Below are 19,005 nucleotides of genomic sequence, written 5' to 3' on the forward strand. Positions count from 1 at the left end.
AAATTCTTGTTTAGGTCATTGTGCTACATTTTCTCCTTTGTATTTCTTTATGTTTATATATTAGAACCAGTGATCTCACAAATGATTCCCTGAAGAGAATACAAAATTAAATACACATTACTGGGGAAAGATAGTCAAATTTAATACCAAATCACACAATCAGAGAAATTGGTACTGGGATTTATTGGGTAACAAATACTGATTCTATCTCTGGATGTTCTATGAAATCTTTCCACAGAGGCAAATGAAGTGAATCATTGCTTTGTTTGTGAAAAGCAAAAAGTTTTATTTTCATAGATAGTCATACCTAATATTTACAGTAGTGGTTCAAACCTGAATATGTAATACGCTGAATACTCATTTTCTATATATTTTTTTATTTTTATATTTCATTATCCCATTATTCGTTTAAACCACATCATGTATCTTGAGGTCTTGGTAAATATAAATGTTTTCAAATTAATTATTTCTGTTGCCCATGGTTCTAAAACTCCGGTGAGAAACCATGTGCCTTTATAGGGAACAGCTATAAAACTTCCTCCCAGAAGCATCTCTTTTGCTTGCACTTGATTGTAACCACAGAATTCCCTTGTTATCAGATTTCTGTTGAGAATTTGCTTGCAATCATTCTCACTGAGGTAGGAAATAGGTTTCTCTACCAGGCTGGGTGTCAGATGACTTCTGTTTGCATTCCATCCACTAAGAGTTCCTTCCATTTCTGAAATCAACACGTGCTCTGCAAAATCCCTTTCTGGAATGCATATGGGTAAATGGTTACTGTCACAATCAATTTGGCTGCTAAGCTCAAGCAATGCCAGGTTATTCTCGCCAGTGGTGTTGTCATAGCGGAAGTGTATATTTGACTCTTTCACTGGTATTACTTGATTCAATTCTTGCAACTTCTTGATTCCTGAACAGGTTAAAAAAAATGTATTCATTGGTCAATAGCTTTTCTTTCAACTGGGTTTACATTAAACAAATGAAAAATGCCATCTTGCTTTACTAATTAAGTTGCTAATGTTACGGAATAGAAAACAAATTCTGTGCTTATTTGGAACGTTGTCTTGAAAATATTTAAATATATATATGGATATAGTTAATCCATATATCTATAAATATATGGATTATGCATCTCTTTTGGGATCTGTTGGGTCTGCTCAGTATCTATGATCCTTGTTCAATCTAACAAAGATAGCAAAATTTATTCACTTTGCTTGGAAGAGTAGACACTGTCCTGGAGCAAAAACGGAAAAGGAAGAGGTGGCAGGAAGTTGCACCAATTTTACATAGTGGAATATCTAGGCTGGCAACCTTTGTCACACTTAGAAGGATCTTGTGGTTTGGGGGAAAGGCTGCAGTGACTGGAACAGGGTCTGCAAAAATACCTATGGTCAGATGGCAGCAAACATACTGTAACCCATCATTTCTTGCATGGTGCAATTTGTATGAAAGGAATTGCCACACAGGGAATAACATAAGGATTATATCCACAATCACACCGGACCACAACTTTTCTACATCACATAACTTTCACTGATATTAGGGAAGAATAAATAAATGGCCACAGATTACCGGATCAGGTGAGATTTTAACATTTATTAAGATCTTGTGTGAGAAGACAGGAATCTTAGTAATCTTGTGACATTTCAATATGTTTTTATTTTTTAAGAAAAGTTTCTGAGAGGTTTCTTGGCATCACTGCAGCTACATGATGCATGTGTGCACTGAGGGAATGCAATGTTACTGTTCCTTAACATTTCTTTGTTCTTGTCCAGTTCTTGCTTAAAATAAAAGGTTAAAAAACTTGCTTGATTCAAGTTTGATTCATGGTGGTATCATGGATGCACCATGTAATTTTCTTGGCAACACTGAAAAAGCACTTTGCATAACTACTTTGTAAAATGTTCTTGGACTTTCTAGAGTAGCCTGCAGCGCTGGGATTTTCTTACAAAGTCTCCCATCCAAATTAATTCATTAATGATGGCTGACAATAACTTGAGATTAGGCAAAGATGGCTGGAACAGTGAAGGTGATAGCAGATCTGTCTATTGTCCGTCCATCCATCCATCCATCCATCCATCCATCCAAACAGTAGCAAGACAAATTTGCAGGGTGAGCATTCTGAATTTACTAATACTTTTACTTGATATATTTGAGTTTCTTTCTTTGACATTCCCAATACTGAAAGAAATGGTTATTAAGTTACTTACCAACCACAGCACTAACAGGAGACAACATTGCACATTCAGCTGTAGTCAATACAAAGTTAGTTTTCAGGAGAACACCTCCACAGATCCACTTTCCTTCTGAATTTAACAGCAAGACCTTAAAAACAGAGCAGACTAGGGTTTCTCTTGTTCTTTATAGGCAGCTTGCCCATTAAGGTCATAAGTAGTAAGGAGGTCATCACGTGACTGACTTAATTTTATGATTTTTTTTGTGGCAGTTGTGCAAATCATGGTCATTAAGTGAAGCTGCAGTCGTTAAACAAATGCCGTGGCCATTAAGCAAAACCATTATTTGCTGTTTTTTCTGAAAACTGGAAGTAAATACCTGTTTCTGGCAAAACAATTGTAAATTGTCATGACAATGGGACGCTGCAAATGGCTTGCTGAGTACATGAAATATTGTCAAATGACCACGGGGGGAGGGGGGGGCTGACTGTCAAAATTCCAGAACCAGGTCATAAGTATCTTTTGGGGATTTGTCATTATGTTGAATGTTCACTAAGTGACCAATTGTAGGTTGAGGACTACCTGTACATCCACTAGACAGGATATGTTGCTATTTCATTCAAGATTGCTTTATAAGGAAAGCTACCTAGTAGCTGTAATCATTGTCTTTATGAACTGGGTAGTTGGTAAGTCAATTAACATAGGAGAAAAGCTGTGCAGCTTATAGCAGCTTTGGCCTTTTACTAAAATTTCTTAGTTGGAAAAGGTGCTACCAAACTCCTGATTTTAAGCCATTTGGGTTATGCTGAATTATGGCCAGGTGGGATTTAGTAAGGAATATGGAGTAGAAAATCCAGATTAGTGTACTAGCAAAAATTTATGCAAATCACAAATGGATAAGAAGGATTATCCAGCTGTAATTCTCTTAAAAAATGTTTGCTATTGTTTGAGTAGAATTCCAAAAATAATACAAGAATTTGATGCTCTCTGATGCCACAAAGTTTTAAACAGTGCACACTACACTTCATCTTAGCCAAAAGGCCAGAATTAGCTCCTTAAAAGGGCGCTTCGGAATGCTCATTACCATGAAATCTGTGAATTATTGGAATATGTTAACCTTTCCCAGCCTAAGGGAAAAATCCTTTAGAGCTAGATATAAGATTAAATACAACACACATGAAATACGTCCATGTGATTCTGAAGAAAAAGAAATTGTTGAGTACATCCCTCCTCCTTTATTGAGACTACTATAGACAAGTGTGAAAGTACTATATATACCAGTCCTCAATTTCCAAGAAAATTGTACTGTACTAAATTATTATGTCAAGATGAAATAAGGAGAATTGCCACTTATTGATGGGCAGCAGTAAAGATATATCAGTTAACTCCCTAAACTGATTTTAATTTTGTTTTGTAATTTATATTTTAAATTTTATTTTTCTGATCTACAGTCATGATTTGGATTTGGATTTGACCACCTGTAAGCATTACAAGTCTCCATTTGAGCCCCCAAAGCCAGACCAACTCAGGAGCTCTTCCATCTCTTTGGGTACCTGCCAGGGGAATTCTCTGTCAAGCTTTTCAGCTGCATTGGGTGGACATGAAAGAGGATCTTGTAATTTTCCGCAGGCACATTCATCTAGCAATACATTGTAAGAAAAGAAACAATGTCATTTTTAATAGGTAGATTTCAAAAGCAACTATTTTTGTTAAATTTGATTAAAATAAATGTTTTTTAAACAAGAAATTGGGTGTTTGGTTGATGAAAGCAAGCATACTTTAACTATTTTGCTACCATTTGCAATTTGCAGTGCTTTTTTTTTTTTTTTTTTAAAGTGCTGGAACTCACACATGTCATGCAATCTGCCTTGCTTACCCTACAAGGTTCCATCCAAAAAAGGTGCTGGAACCCTGTTTTGGGCGTTCTGTGACAAAAAAAGCCCTAGCAATTTGTATAGTGGAATTAGATTATTTTTTCCCACAAAACTTTGGTATTCAGACTAGGGGAGATGGCAAACACCTTCTAAACTTTATTACTTTAAAATGTAGAAATAAATAAATTTAAAATAAATCTAGAAAGAATGGTTACAGGAATTGGATATGTCTAGTAGTTTAATAAAAAGGACTAAGTGTGACATGATAGCAGTGCTCTAATATCTAAAGGGCTGCCACAAAGAAGAGGTGGTCAACCTATCTACAAAGCACCAAAGGCAGGACAAGAAGCAATGAATGCAAACTAATCAAAGAGAGAAGCAACTTAGAACTAAGGAGAACTTTCTTAACAGTGAGAACAATTGATCAGTGAAATGACTTGCCTCCAGAAGTTGTGGGTGCTCCAACACTGGAGCTTTTAAGAAGAGATTGGGCAATGATTTGTCTGAAATTTCTGCTTGAGCAAGGAGTTGGACTAGAAGACCTCCAAGGTCCCTTCCAACTTTCTGTTATGTGTGTTGTTGTTTACTGATAGTTGATTTTTCTGAGGAATTGTAGAGCAAAGCTGCAGTAGGATCAAAACTGTTCATCATTTCTTATGATTGGAGACCCAACCTCCTCTAAAGGGAGTAGCAATGAGTTGTGTTTACATTATCTGTTATGTTTAGACTGAGCTACATTTTGCACAGATAATCAAGGGGTTATTGTAATATGTAATCTTCTCCCAGTCCTTAATGCAACTTCAGTTACTGACAAATGAACCAGAGATAATTTTAATTCTTTTGCTTATTATTTATACAATATAGACTCCTGGGTTACCTTTAAAAAATAAATACATACCTTGTGGAATGCATGATTTACTATCTTCCCCCAATTCATAGCCTTGGGCACATGAACAGCGGTAAAAGTTGAATTCTGGATAGCAGAAATGCTGACACCCTTTGTGGATTTCATGGCGGCACTCATTTTTAGCTATGGAAAATAAATTGCCGCTTTTAGAAGGCAAACATGAAATGGGAAGTAAAAAATAAAATTATTCTATAAAAAAACAACAAGAACTTTGTTTCTCTAATATTTGTTCTTTTTTCTGGTGGCTATTATTTTTTTTCAATTTATCTCTGAAAATGCCATTTGCCAGACTTTATTTCTCTGAGACGTACAGATTCATTGTAGTTCCCATAAGTTGTTGGTAAGTGTTTTTGGCAGTGCTTTTTTTCTAAAAAAAAAAAAAAAAAAGGTGCCAGAACTCACACACGTCATACAACCAGCTTTGCTTACCCTACAAGGTTCCATCCAAAAAAGGTGCTGGAACTCTGTTCTGGGCCTTCTATGAGAAAAAAAGCCCTGGTTTTTGGAATCAAAAGCTGCAGCTGTGTTCTGGTGAATGATGAGTAGCACCCAGATTTAGTCATAGAGAAGATTCATTGAAATCATTGCATAAAGTCCCATTGTTATTTGCCACTCTTCTCGGATTATAGTATGACTAATTTTGGAATGAATCATATGCAGAGAATCAGCTTTAAATTTGGGTAGTAGATTTGAGAAACTAAGAGTGGGAAAAGTCCCACAATGGACTGAAATGGCTGGATTGTATCTAGTTGTGATCATTCATGGTAAAATAATTTTGTACCTGCAGCCAAAACATCCCATATTGTTGTCATTTTCAATGTACCGATTAAGCAGAAGTTCAGTTCCTTTACAGTATGAATAAAGTACAGAGACGGCCGTGTAATTTTCTATGAAGTGTGGCAAGATACAGTGATATATCATTAGATGATGGGCTGTGAGTAATTCTTTTTTAATCATTTTTTCCTTTCAGCTTTTACTACCCTCATAAAAATAGATGACTATTAAAGACTTATTGTACTTTTCATTTAGCAAATGCATATACACAATGGAAAATCGTATGACTGCTATTGTGTGGTTTGTCTTCAGTGAGACAATATTGGAAGGAAAAGGTCTGTACTGTAATCAAAAAAGAAAAAAGGGAAAAGAGAAGTGGGAGTTCTTCAACCATGGCAGGACATTTGGGAAGAAGAAGAGAAAGTACTATTTATATTATTTTATTTATTAGGTTTTTAATCCCAATTTTATTATTCAAGGCAACGAACATACATAATACCACTTAAGCATTCTTGGCCTTGTTGCCACCAAAACAATGTGACAGCAGGCTTTTTTCTCCTAAAAATATATTTGGGATGGGGGAATCTCCTGAAATGCTGCAGAGGAAGGGGAACTGGGCAGAATCAGTTCCCTACTCCTTATTTAGTTAACCTCCAGCAGGTCCCGGTCCTTCTTTTGCAGTAGAGCTCTTCTAGACAAATATATCTGCTTGCAAAACAAAAGGATTTAGAGAGAAAAATGTCCATTGTGACCGTATATTGCTTATACATTATTTTATGGCACCAAGTATTGGAAGACAGCAAACTAAATTACTTATAGTACCTTCATTATTGAACTATTACTAATTTCTCATAAGAAGTAATGGCACACATTCTGGTTGATTAACAAAAATTGGTTTTACCAAATGCACAGTTTACTCCTTCAAAGTCATCTGTACAGCTACATGTGTAGCTGCGAATGGTGTCCCTGCATACACCATTGTGAAGGCAAGGGTTGGAAGAACACCTGATACCACCTGGAAAAAAACACACCTGCATTTAGAGCTTCCTAACAAGGGAGTTTATATTTTGTTTCTCTTCATATGTTTATCTGTAAGATACTAAGCAACTTTCCCAAAAGAATTTCCTAGGCTCAATTTAAATTTTTGAAATCATTTCTTCTATGCTGAGTGCTGTTCACCACTCAGGCATTCACTAGATGAGAAATAACCGTTCAATCAGCAGGGCCAGTTGTAGTCTCAATACATATCGCTGATGGCAACAAAAACCTTTATTTAATTGGCTTCACCCATCATTAGTTCCTTTTCATGTGATCCCTGAATGCCAGTAGCCCCTAAAAGACTGAGGATTCCTGATGAGGCAGCAACACCCCCCCCCCAAATACTCTTATGGGGGGAAAAAGAACCATCAATAAAAGTGCAACTAAGATCAGATCACAGATATTCTCAAAAGAAACCAATGGGCTCAGTTAAAGGTGGATGGAAATCAACCATATCTGAAAAATAGATCAAATTCTGCTTGCATTATTTCTGTTCTTAGTTTTTATACCAGATATAAGCAACTTTTGTTAAGGGGTGGAACATTTTTTGAAACAAAAAATCTTCATCTTCTAATAATTGCAGGGAGCAATGATTTAGGAATGTCACTTGGGGAGTAGAACTGAAAAAAAAATCTGTTCTTTTCTACTGTTTTCTGATACTATTTAGAAATGAAATAAACGTAAGCCTGGTAGAAGTTTTTTGCAATTTTGTTTGTTTGTTTAACAAAAGCCTTAACTCACTCTTTTTGCACTTTACTGGAATAATTAGGTAGTGTGATATAAAGTAATTATTGACTGCAAAAATGGGCCTGAGACTATCTTTAGCCTGCAGACCACAGTTTGACCCTCTGCTTTATTCAGAGATAGTTTCACCATGCCAACGTGTGGATTACTTCCAAGTGCAACTAGATAAATTATCATGATTAAATTTTAATAAATGTGTATTTTTAGTCCAGGCGTCCCCAACCTGTGGGCTGAGGCCCGGTGGCCAACAGCCCATGCCCACTACTGGGACAGGCTGGCCAATGTGTGCATGTGCACACACACCCCACACTTGTGCTAGCATCGCAGCCGTGGGGTGCAAAAACAAGACACCGCGCTGCTGCACTGCGTGAAAACGGGTCAACACCACACCTCAGGGCACAAAAATGGGATGCTGCCTCGCTTCAGTGCCCGGAAATGGACCGACGTCGTGCTTCAGGGCGCAGAAACAGGGCACTGTGCACAAGAATGGGGCAGAGTTAGTGAGTATCATACAAGTGCTAGCCCCACCCTGTTTACACCACGCTCATGCTTGCAGCCCTGTCCGCGGGCACCCATGCACACATGCGTAAAATGCTTCCCCCTCCCTTTCCCTCTGGTCTGCCAACCAAGAAAGGTTGGCGACTTCTGTTTTAGTCAGTTCCCTTGTTTTGCCATCAATTAAAATCAGCCTGAGTTTCCCTTATGAAGGAAATTCAAGGTAATTAAAAACATGCATAAATAAGATTATTTTGAAATGCTTCTCAGCTGATTTGAGATTATTCTGCTAATAAGTCCCCTGAAAAAGCTTAGTGTTTTTCTAAAGAAAGATTTGATGTATTTTTCTGGAAAAAAATTAAAGCAGATCAAGCAAGAAATAAAAATGGGGTATTCATAGGGATAAATTTGTTGTAAAAAACCATAGAAAACTTAGTGAAGGATGAGCAGACCCATTTAATAGGTAACTGGAGAGCATGATTTATGAAAAAATTAAAAATTTAAAAAAGAATCTTCAAATATCACTATTATTTTAAAAGAAAAAACTGTGTTTTGATATTTCTATGTTTGTTTATTACTGCTGCAAGACTAGCCTGGAACTGTTTGAAAATTCTTTCATATGATTTAAAGCAATGAATCTGGATTAATAATACTGACTAGAATTACTTCCTTCCTTCCTTTGTTCCTCCCTCCCAAAGAAGGCTAAGAATAAAAAAGCAAAATTTGCATTAATAGCAGCATCTTCTTTTGGGTGTCCTTTAGAATAGAAAATTATACCAGCATAGCTGATGATTTATAAGATAACATAAACATTGAACATTCTTCCATTACAAAATATTTCTAAATTTCTTCTTAGGAACTTACCAAAATAGACACTCCAAAATTCATCCTAGAAAAAAGAAATGTAATTGTTTTCTTGTGTAATTGCAGACATGTAAAATAACTGAGTGTAAGAGACATAAGACTGCTGCTCAACACTGCAGTGTAAAGTTTATCAGTCTCTAGCATTTGGTCAACATCTTTCAACTTTCTGAGTCCTATTGCTAAGTAGACATAGATGTGATTATGCCATTCCTTTTTTTTTTTTTGCAGAGATAGGCTGCAGCAAATCATGAATGTATTATTGCCCCCTACATTTTCTCTGCTCTGCAGAACACTAACTGTACTGTCTCCTGGCTTTGGGCTCTTCCACACAGCCAACTTAAAGTACTATCCATCACTCCCTGAACTGACAGAAAAAACATCCACACAAAATATGTTGCTTTCATAAGAACAGTACTGGCAAATGGTGCTGCATATTATGGACAGGGATTGATGGATTGCTGCAGGTTTGTTTGCTTCTCTCCCCTTAAATATTTGGTCCAGTTTGGTCTAGAAACTGGGAGACTATAAGTTCTAGTCCCGCCTTAAGCAAGAAAGCTGGCTGGGAGGCCTTGGGTCAGTCATGTTCACTCACCACCTTGAATTATTTATAAAACATAGGAAAATATTTAACTTTTAAATATAAAAGATAAAACCTTGGAGTGGAGAAGGCATGCTTGCATTGACCTAAAGTGGTCAACAGGTGTCAGGCTGAGTTACTGTATATATGGAAAGCAAACCTAACACCCTGGTTAAGGGTCCTGCATTGGTACAGAAATGGTTACAATTCCAGAATAAATTGTCTGCAGATATTATAGCTGTGCCATACCTCGATTAGAATGCCATCAAGGGGGCTTGTCTGATAAGGGAATTAACTTGTCTGTATGGGAATAGTTGATTTTTGAAAATACATACAGTTTCTTCTGTGTTTTCAAAAGCCTCTCTTGCTTCTTCATATGTACACCTTTCCTCAAGGCATTCTCTTTCTAAATCCCCTTGGAGAATTTCCTCCAACAACATAAAAGCAGCACGCTTGGATCTTGTCAGGACTTGATTTGCATCTTCTGTTTTCAGGAACACTTAACAGAAGGACAAGGGAAAAAAATCAGATTTTTTCCTCCCAAAGTACCTAATCCATCCCCATCTCAGCCCAGCCTCTTAAGTATGGAAAGGATCCAAAACAGCCCCATGCCTTTGTGCCCCACAGCTGGAATAGATTGAAAATATCCTTCCTTGGGTGAGGTGACTGATTAGATGATTAAAGTTTATCATGAAAGGATGAGAAGGTGCATGGGAGGATTACTTATTCTCTTTCAACAAAGGCAAAATGAATATGTTTGGTGCTGGATTAAAATAGTAAATTGGATGTGGTAGCAACAATTTTGGTCTCCACCTATATGCTATATACACATAAAACTGAATGGGGATGGGAAGGCTCTCATTTTTGTTACTAAATATGTCTCTAAGTACAAGAAGCTAAGCCCTGTTATTTTTGTTTCAATGCTTCATATGAAAACAAATCTGCAGGCTTTATTTTCCAAGCATATCTATATTCTATATATAGAATATCTATAGCAATAGAGGAGATAAGACAGAGAAGAACAAAATATTCAGTTTCCTTCCTTCCTTCTTTCTGGTAAAAAAAAAAAAAGCCACTTAGTTTTGCCACTGAGGCTGCTGTCTCAGTTTACCCTTAACTAGGCAGTAAGTCTGATAGCACTCAATAGAACAATTTCTAAGTATCATGCATAGGATTGCATTCCCACTTTATTATTGAGGGGTAAATGGAATGACTCATTTCTGAATGCCAGTACTGATCTAAAGCTTCCTTCTTCTGATTTATTTTTCCTTCCTGTGCAATAACAAACATTATTTGGGGATTAACTCTTAAAGATATAGAATAGTAAGAGGTTAGTATATACCTTCCCTGTGCTCTTGTTTCTTTTTTTGAAAAGTAACAGTTAATACTACGTGAATAAAACTTCCTACCTGTTAGGTCTACGGAGTGAGTAATAAGTGCAAATAAGAAAAAGCATATTATCCATTTGTGAATTCCCATTTTGGTTCCTTAGGCGTAGTTTGCTGAATTTTGTCTGCTTAACTGTGGCCCTTTGATGAAGACACAGAATGAGCAAAGTTTAAAGTGCAACTTTGGAAGCCGATTTCAAAAAAAGAGGTAGCGCAATGACAATGCAGAGTGTCAACAACTAGAGATTTTGCTTAAAAGAAAAAGAAAACTGTGGCATTTATATTACGTTTTACCTGATGAACTAATATGTGTTTTCAAACTGCACATGTGCATAAATGTCCTTCTGACTTTGCTCTTCAATATAAATACTGTATTGTAAGCCTCAACAGGTGGGCAGAAGATGCAGCTCAGAGCAGCTGCTCAGAGTCTTATCCATATGGAGGGACAAGCTACTAGGGATATTTTGCTAAGCATTAAGCACAGAGATGAACGTCATTGATGGCAAAGTCCTAAGGTTCATAGGCAGAGTGTTCTCCACTTTGCTCTTAGCTAGGCAAGCTTATGACCTTATGCTTATGACCACTGTTGAATGGTGGCATACTGTCATACTTAAAACAATTCTTATCCTAATGTCCTTCACAAGGATCAATTGTACTTGTATTTATGACAAAGGCGAAAATTTTAAACTCCTAAAATGAAAGATGGTATTTAGGAATAATAAACACATAATTCAGGTCCCAGTGGCACTTCTAGTTTCCAGTTTCCTCTTAAATGTCTCTTGTTCACTACCCTTCACTGTTTCTCTTTGGAGATCTTTGTAAAGAATTTAACTGGAATGTTTGCTGTGACCTTACAGTGTCACTTGTCTTGCAATCCTACATAAATCTGTGAATAGGTATTATCATGTCTTTTGACAGTAAGCAAACATACAGCTTTTTGTCCAGGTCTTCAAGAAAATCAGCACATGTGGACTGTGCACTGTTTGTTTTGTAGGGCTATAAACAGAATTTCTAACAAACCATTTGTCTGTGATGGTCAGGGATTCATAAACAGGGTCAAGACATTGATCTATAAGATCTCTAAATATTCTAAATCAGTGGTTCTCAACCTTCCTAATGCTGCGACCCTTTAATATAGTTCCTCATCTTGTGGTGACCCCCAACCATAAAATTATTTCCGTTGCTACTTCATAACTGTAATTTTGGTACTGTTATGAATAATTGGTCCATTAGTGCAGGGCTTTTCAACCTTTTCACCGATTGTACCACTTTTAGAATATGACAACATTCGAGTACCACCAGTCACCTAGCGAGGTGTCGAAAACATGATGACCCTCCCAAAATGGAAAAAAGTGATGAAGTACAGGTAGTCCTTGACTTACAACAGTTTGCTTAGTGACTGTTCAAAGTTACAACGGCACTGAAAAAAGTGACTTATGACCATTTTTCACACTTATGATCGTTGCAGCATCCCCAGGGTCATGTGATTTACATTTCGATGCTTGGCAACTGATTCATATTTATGATGGTCACATTGTTCCAGGGTCATGTGATCGCCTTTTGCAACCTTCTGACAAGCAACGTTAATGGGGGAAACCAGATTCACTTAACAACCATGTTACTAATTTAATCTCTCTCTCCCTCTTTCTTTCTCTCTCCCACTCTCTCTGTCTCCCTCTTTCTTTCTCTGTCTCCCTCTCTTTCTCTCTCCTTCTCTCCCCCTATTTCTCTCCCCCTCCCTCTCCCCCTCTTTCTTTCTCTCTCTCTCCCTCTCTCCCTTTCTTTCTCTCTCCCCCTCTTTCTCTCTCTCCCTCTCTCCCTCCCTTTTCCTTTCTTTCTCTCTCCATTTCTCTCTCCCTCTCTCCCTTTTTCTCTCCCTCTCTCTCTCCCCCTCTATTTCTCTCTCTCCCTTTCTTTCTCTCTCCATTTCTTTCTCTCTCTCCCTCTCTCTCCCTCTCTTTCTCTCCCTCTGTTTCTCTTTCCTTCTCTCTCTCCCTTTCTCTCCCTTTCTCTCTCCCTTTCTCTCCCTCTTTCTCTCCCTTTCTTTCTCTCTCCCGTTCTCCCTTTCCCTTTCTCTCTCTCCCTGTCACTCTCTCTTTTTCCTTCCCTCTCTCTATTTCTCTTTCCCTCTTTCCCTCTTTCTCTCCCTCTCTCTATTTCTCTCTCCCTCTCTTCCTCTCAAAGATCCTTAAAATCCTTAAAAGTTATGCTTGGGTGGAAGACTTTTTCTTTTACAGATGAGTTGGGTTGGCAGACAAGTACTTAAAAAAAAAGGAAAAAAAAGTGCGAATAGGCATTAGTAGCTAGCTTGAAGTTTGAACGACTTCTTTCTCTTGCCACCGGCTTCTAGGAGGAGCAAAAGACATCCAGCACTGCAACCAGGCACTCTCGACTGGCCATTCCAGGGCTTCCTGCACTGGCTGACTTAGTTGTCTGCAACCTCCTGTTGTCGCTAGGGGGGGGGGAAGGGACATGGGCAGGAGAGATTCCTTCTTTCTCATCCAAGGAGTGAAGTTATGTTGGACCTTCCACTCTGTGTCGAGCCCATGAGCCCGACATTTGCGGGCAGGCGGGAACCCGCCTGCCGAGCCGCCATCTCCCCATTGCCCTCCATGCTGGCTGGCTCCATCGCCAGACCTCCCAGCTGACAAGCACACATTCAGGGGGTCACCAGCTGATGACGCAGAAGATTGGCGCTGCAGTGGCCTCCCAGCCACCTGCTTCTTCAGCTGGAGCAATTGCCAGGGCTTGCATGGTCGCCAGTGGCGAGGAGTGCATCAGTGGCCATTGGGGACCACACCAGTGGTTCTGTGCCACGGGATGTGAAGCAGCGCGGTGCCATGAGAGGTGGCAGGACAGACGGGCGGGGTTACCTGCAACCTGCCGGCCAAACTCTGGAAGCCTGCCTGAATGAAGAATTTTAGGGGGAGTTGAAAGTGAGACAGGTTCCTAAGAATATGATGTGTGAGGCATGGAGGGCATTGGTGGTGGGCTGCCCCCCCAAAGCTGGAGCGGCTGGTTCAGCTGCCCATACCCCCGCCTGCAGCCACCTCACCAGACCCGCTGCCCACTTCGTGCAGCCCCACTGTGTAGAGTGGGCCCCACAGCTCCCACAGCACCAGCTGCACACCACACTGATGGCGCAGAGCTCATGGTTGCCGAGCCAGATGCCAGTGCAGGGTGGTGGGAGGGCGCGGGCTGTGGGTAGGCCGAGGCGGCGGCAAGCATCGTGGGCCAGGCGCTCCAGGGTGGCCATGTAGGCACACAGGGTGAGGCAGTGATGGCACAGGTCCAGCACCGACTAGGCTACCAGCTGGCCCGGACCAAGGAAGGTCAGCCACCCGCCGTGCCCCATGCACGCCACCTTCCCACCCAGTGCTGGCCGCTGCTCCGCCAGCGCCACCTCCGCCACCACCTTTCCCACGTAGGCACGTTGTGTCAAGTGGGCCCTGTGGCTCCCACAGCAACAGCTGCAATGCACACCGATGGCACATGAGGTGAGCACGAGGCAGGCGAGCACATGTTTTCCGTGCTTCAGTGCCAGGCTCTCCATGCTGCAGCATGACATGGATAGCCTGGCTGACACAGGTGAGCACAAGGCAGGAGTGCACATGGCTCCGCTTTTTCGGCAGGGCAGAATTAAGTGCTGCTTCTCACCTCCCACCCTTGTCCTCTTTTACTTACAAGTAGGAGATGGCATAGTTGCTCAGCAGGGAGGGGTGAAAAGTTTCTGCAAACTTGCCTTTGCTTCAGACAACTTGCATGTGCAACGTTTGTGGGCTGGGTCTTTTGACGCGCTCAGCAGTGCAGAGGCAGCCGTTAATGACCAGGTCTGGACAATTCCTATTGGCTTTCGAAAGCCAATAGAATAGAGTCTATTGAATAGACTCTTAATCTATTGAATAGATTACGAGTCTATTCAATAGACTCTATTCTATTGGCTTTCGAAAGCCAATAGCATAGAGGGAGTAGCACAGCTCATGGAAAAATTGAAAAAATCCATCAAAAAAAAGTGCCGGAACACCATTCTGAGCATTCTATAAGAAAATAACCCCTGGTCTTAGACAACTCCTGTGAAATGGTTGTTCGACCCCCAAAGGGGTCGCAACCCTCAGGTTGAGAACCGCTGCTCTAAATGATTCTTCTAACTAAAACCTACTCATAGATGAATTACTCTAACTATTCCCTCATTTTCTTACCTTCTCTTACCTGTTTAAACTCTAACTTACTACTCAAGAAATGGGGCACTGTTTCCCCAAAGGAACAGTTTCTCTTAGTCTAATTATTTCACAAGGCAATGCTGATCCCAACCTTCATAGCACAGTTGCAGCCACATTCCAGTTAAACTCTTTACAAAGATTTCCAAAGAGAAATAGCAAAGGGTAGTGAACAAGAGACACTTAAGAGGAAACTGGAAACCAGAAGTGCCACTGGGACCTGGCTAGATTGGTGTCAGGCTCATGAAATTTGGTCATAAATGGATGCACTAGTTAGAAAATATTTTTATTACTGTTATATTTGTGAATGGTTGCTAACCCAGATAGTTGCTAAAAAGCTTATTTAATTCTTGGGATAATCACAGTGGTTGTAAAACCAGAAGTATGTGCAATCCTATAAGTAAGCGCACAAATCAAATTGGGGCAAATGTCTAAGTCATTTTAAGGATCTAAGTTTTCAGAGATGATCTGGTACTGAGCACTTAAGGTTCTACAGCTTGGCAGTTTCATGTCACTATTTTATTACCAGAGGTTTCGGTGAAGTGTTATCAGTATATGATTGGTACTTGGTTCTATTTTTTCCCAAACATCTGAACAAGTCAAGCTGCACATGGTCTGAATCAGTTCTTGATTCCATGCTAGGAAAGGGGAGGCCAATAAATTCAAGTTGACTCCTTAAGAGGATGGAGACTTTCTGCGTGGTGGTTGACTTGTTCTAAGTGGCATTGCAGAAAATGTACTTAGGAGTGGGTCAGCTTTGTCATTGAAGACTCAAGTTAGTGGGACCATCTGTTCCCAATTGCATCTACTCATCCCATCCACTCTAACAGAAAAGGCATGTTGTGGGTCCCATCCACAAAGAAATGTCTCATCCCACCCTTGCTGGCCTTTCAGAAGAGCTTGAAAACATGGTTTTGCCATCTGGCTTGGGGATTTGATCACAAGATGTGAAGCCTGCAAAGTGGTTACATTGTTAGTGAATTAACTGCATTTTCCCACTGGTTATGTTTTTATAGTTTTTGCTATTTTAATGTTTTTGTTTTGCTTATGGTTTTTTTTTGGTATTGTTTTTGTTTGTTCGTAATCTTTCCAAAGTCACATATGCAAGATGGGTGGTTCTATAAAATGAACAAACAAAGAAATGAAACAAGTGTCCTCTTTGGCTCTGCATATCCTTCAAAGGGAGGGCTTCTTATTATGCAGAGCATGCATGAAGCACTTCCTTTGAATCACTGAAAGAGCTACCTCTTTTTCCAAGGTCATAAAGCTGCTATCGCACTGTTCCTGCCTGCTCCTATATACACAGCTGTTTTGCTGGGCAGCCTTTAATAACCAAGTCAAGTTCAAGGTTTTGTTTTCACATTTGAAATATAAACAGTTTGGAATAGGATATTGACAGACCATCTTCACCGTTGCAGAGAAAGTCAGTCACTAAGATGAGCACATTGGGCTGTGCATGCAACAAATTGGTGTATGAAGATAATTTTGACTTTCCTTATATTAATCAATATAATCTATGGTAATTATTTCCTATTCACTTTTCTTCATCAAGTATAAGCTGAAAAATAGATAAAGTAACATTTTTTTAAAAAAAATCAGACATTCAATGTGTGTTAATGATTGCCAAATTAATCTTTGAACTGTTTGGTGCTTTAGAAGCAAAAGCAGCCATTTATGTCTAATTCAAATATTTGCACTCAGACTTTTAGAATGAAATCCTCCTAGGAGAGTTCCATATAGCCTAAATAATCAGTATAGTTAAATAAATAGTTATAGCTAAAATCTGCTCAAGTTCTGGTTAGAAAAAAGCAATTTCAATAGAGTAAGCACTCAATATCTTTTCATGTTAGTTTTTAATTTAGTATTAAGATAGGGTTATAGTGTTATAGAGACAGGAGATGGCTACATGACAACATTAGTAAGAGAATGTGATCCTAGTTAGGAATGAAAACAGGTTAGAACATGGTCAGAGAAACATTTTATGTGATGCCAAAAGTGTGTTGAAAAAGGGAATAGTTTTATTAGCCTGTTGGAAATATGCATGAAAAATCATTTTGAGTCAGCGGTGCCATGACCTATGTCATATAATTCCTCCCTTCCAAGAACTGTACAGATGTTCGGTGGTAAGTTTTGTCCCAAGCTGATAGCATAGTTTTGCTGATAACAACATTGGAAGAATGTTGGACTTTGCTACTGACTCATAAGATAGAAAGTCACCAAGTGAATTTGGTATTCAGGAGATTATAGTTGAAAGAAAAACAATCCCTCCCTTTTGCAGAAGGAGATACCTTGTCTAATATGCCTTGGAAATGCAGATGAAGATTGATTTTCTTGTGTCCTTTCATCTTGCACCATTATTTCATTATTAAAGCCCAGAGAAGAAAGTTTAGAAGAGCTCTGAGCTCTGCAAATACTTGCACAAAATTTTGTTGTAAATTTACCCAAGACATCTAAAAAGAAATAAACTTATTGTGCTGTCCTACACTAAAATGTGAATATCTTTTTGCTGAGTCAGATGGCTTGCTGTAATATGCATTTTCATTTTGTTTTTAAAAGATTAAAGCTGAAAGTGGAGCACTAACATTTTTCCATACCACAACCACCTGTCAGGTAACTTGAACTGAAAATAATGACCCTGAAAATCATCTAATGAACTTTCATGATAGGGATAACCCTGGATACAAGTCTCTAAGGTTCTTGGTCTAACTGTTACACTTGTAGCTTCAAAAGAGAGTACTGTATTTCATTTACTGGAAATGTAAGGGAACTGTTATGTCCTGGGCCGGCAGGCACAGGCTGCAGCGATTGGCCCGGGCAGACCATGTGGATGCCCGGGACAAGAAAGGCTCTTTCAGCCTTTGCAATGATTGGCCAGCAAGGTATTGTGCAGGGAGACTGTTGGAACTCGTTGCTTCGTCTCAGTGCTGCAAGGATTGAGAAGGGGCCCCCTTTTCTGAGCTCACCTCCAGCATCTCAGTGCTGGCAGGCTAAGTCAATCTCCAGGAGCCACACTTCTCTGAGCTGCAAGCCCCCCTGTGGTGAGTCAGCTTGGCTGCTTAATCTGTTTGCCTTGCAGGCATCCCACCTTCATTACCAATGTTCTGTTTCAGGAAAAGAGGCATTGAGACGAAGCAATGAGTTCCAACGGTCTTCTTTAGTGCAACAGAACAGGTTTTAAAATGGTGCGGCCCCCTTTTATAGCCCCCCTGCACAATACCTTGCTAGCCAATCATTGCAAAGGCTGGAAGCAGCCTTTCTTGTCCTGAGCATCCACATGGTCTGCCCGGGCCAATCGCTGCAGCCTGTGCCTGCCGGCCCAGGACATAACAGGAACATTATTTTTTTGAATCTGTGATTAAGGTAAACACAGACCGCAATTTTCTTGTTATTCAAGAGTTTGGATTCCAGTCAATATTTATGTGCCTGTAAGCTGTAATATATGGCTTAAATTATTCAAGCTTGGGTTAGTGTGCTAGTAAACCTGGAAAGCATGTTAATCCTGCTACATTTATGTTGTATCTGCATGAAGCCTGTTTATGGAATGGAGTCATCTCCTCCTCCTTCTCCTCCTCCTCTTGTCCAGACATAACTCTCCACCAGGATGTCAATATTCTGCACCATCATTAAAATCATAAATCACTGTGCCATTTAGCAGCTCAAGTCATTTTACAGTAGAAAGTTGGCAAAGACTATGAATGAATGTAGAAACAGAGTTGACCCAGGATTAACATTTTGAACAATTCATTGTAAAAACATCTGTTTCATAGAGAGGTCTGTAAATTTTGTGATATTTTCTATGCCACTTTAACATAACTAAACTTGAGAAGAGAAACTTCTAATTGCAGCTCTAATTACAAGAACTATGTAGGTATTTAATAGTATCTTAGATCTTCATATTCTGAAATCAGCTGGAGTAGATCAATTTCTGGGTCATATTAAATCAACAGTTTGCA

General features: G+C 39.4%; 1 protein-coding gene across 3 annotated transcripts; it reads right to left on the reverse strand.

The window, feature by feature from the left end:
- Window positions 1-167: 167 nt before the first annotated feature.
- PROZ (protein Z, vitamin K dependent plasma glycoprotein) lies at window positions 168-14,606 on the reverse strand. Of its 3 annotated transcripts, none has more exons than XM_039359735.1 (9): window positions 14,520-14,606; window positions 10,857-10,976; window positions 9,783-9,946; window positions 8,871-8,895; window positions 6,631-6,744; window positions 4,947-5,078; window positions 3,728-3,813; window positions 2,211-2,325; window positions 168-910 (listed from the first exon to the last, which is right to left on the reverse strand). In XM_039359735.1, exons 2-9 carry the CDS (start codon window positions 10,924-10,926, stop codon window positions 393-395), a joined length of 1,224 nt encoding a protein of 407 aa, XP_039215669.1. In that variant the 5' UTR covers window positions 10,927-10,976; window positions 14,520-14,606; the 3' UTR covers window positions 168-392. The 3 variants fall into 3 exon arrangements, with proteins under 3 accessions (XP_039215669.1, XP_039215670.1, XP_039215672.1); XM_039359736.1 differs by lacking the exon at window positions 14,520-14,606 and adding an exon at window positions 11,130-11,148; XM_039359738.1 differs by lacking the exon at window positions 6,631-6,744.
- Window positions 14,607-19,005: the final 4,399 nt, after the last annotated feature.

This window comes from Crotalus tigris, unplaced genomic scaffold (genome assembly GCF_016545835.1).
Source record: "Crotalus tigris isolate CLP2741 ecotype Arizona unplaced genomic scaffold, ASM1654583v1 scf7180000019116.999743, whole genome shotgun sequence".
Lineage (NCBI taxonomy): Eukaryota > Metazoa > Chordata > Lepidosauria > Squamata > Viperidae > Crotalus > Crotalus tigris.

Coding starts and splice junctions, on each gene's coding strand:
- PROZ (XM_039359735.1), bottom strand. CDS start 10,926: ATGGGAATTCACAAATGGATAATATGCTTTTTCTTATTTGCACTTATT. Junction 8,896..9,782: donor TTGAAAACACAGAAGAAACT/GTATGTATTTTC, acceptor TCTTTTTTCTAG/GATGAATTTTGGAGTGTCTA. Junction 2,326..3,727: donor ACAGAGAATTCCCCTGGCAG/GTACCCAAAGAG, acceptor TCTGTTTTTAAG/GTCTTGCTGTTAAATTCAGA.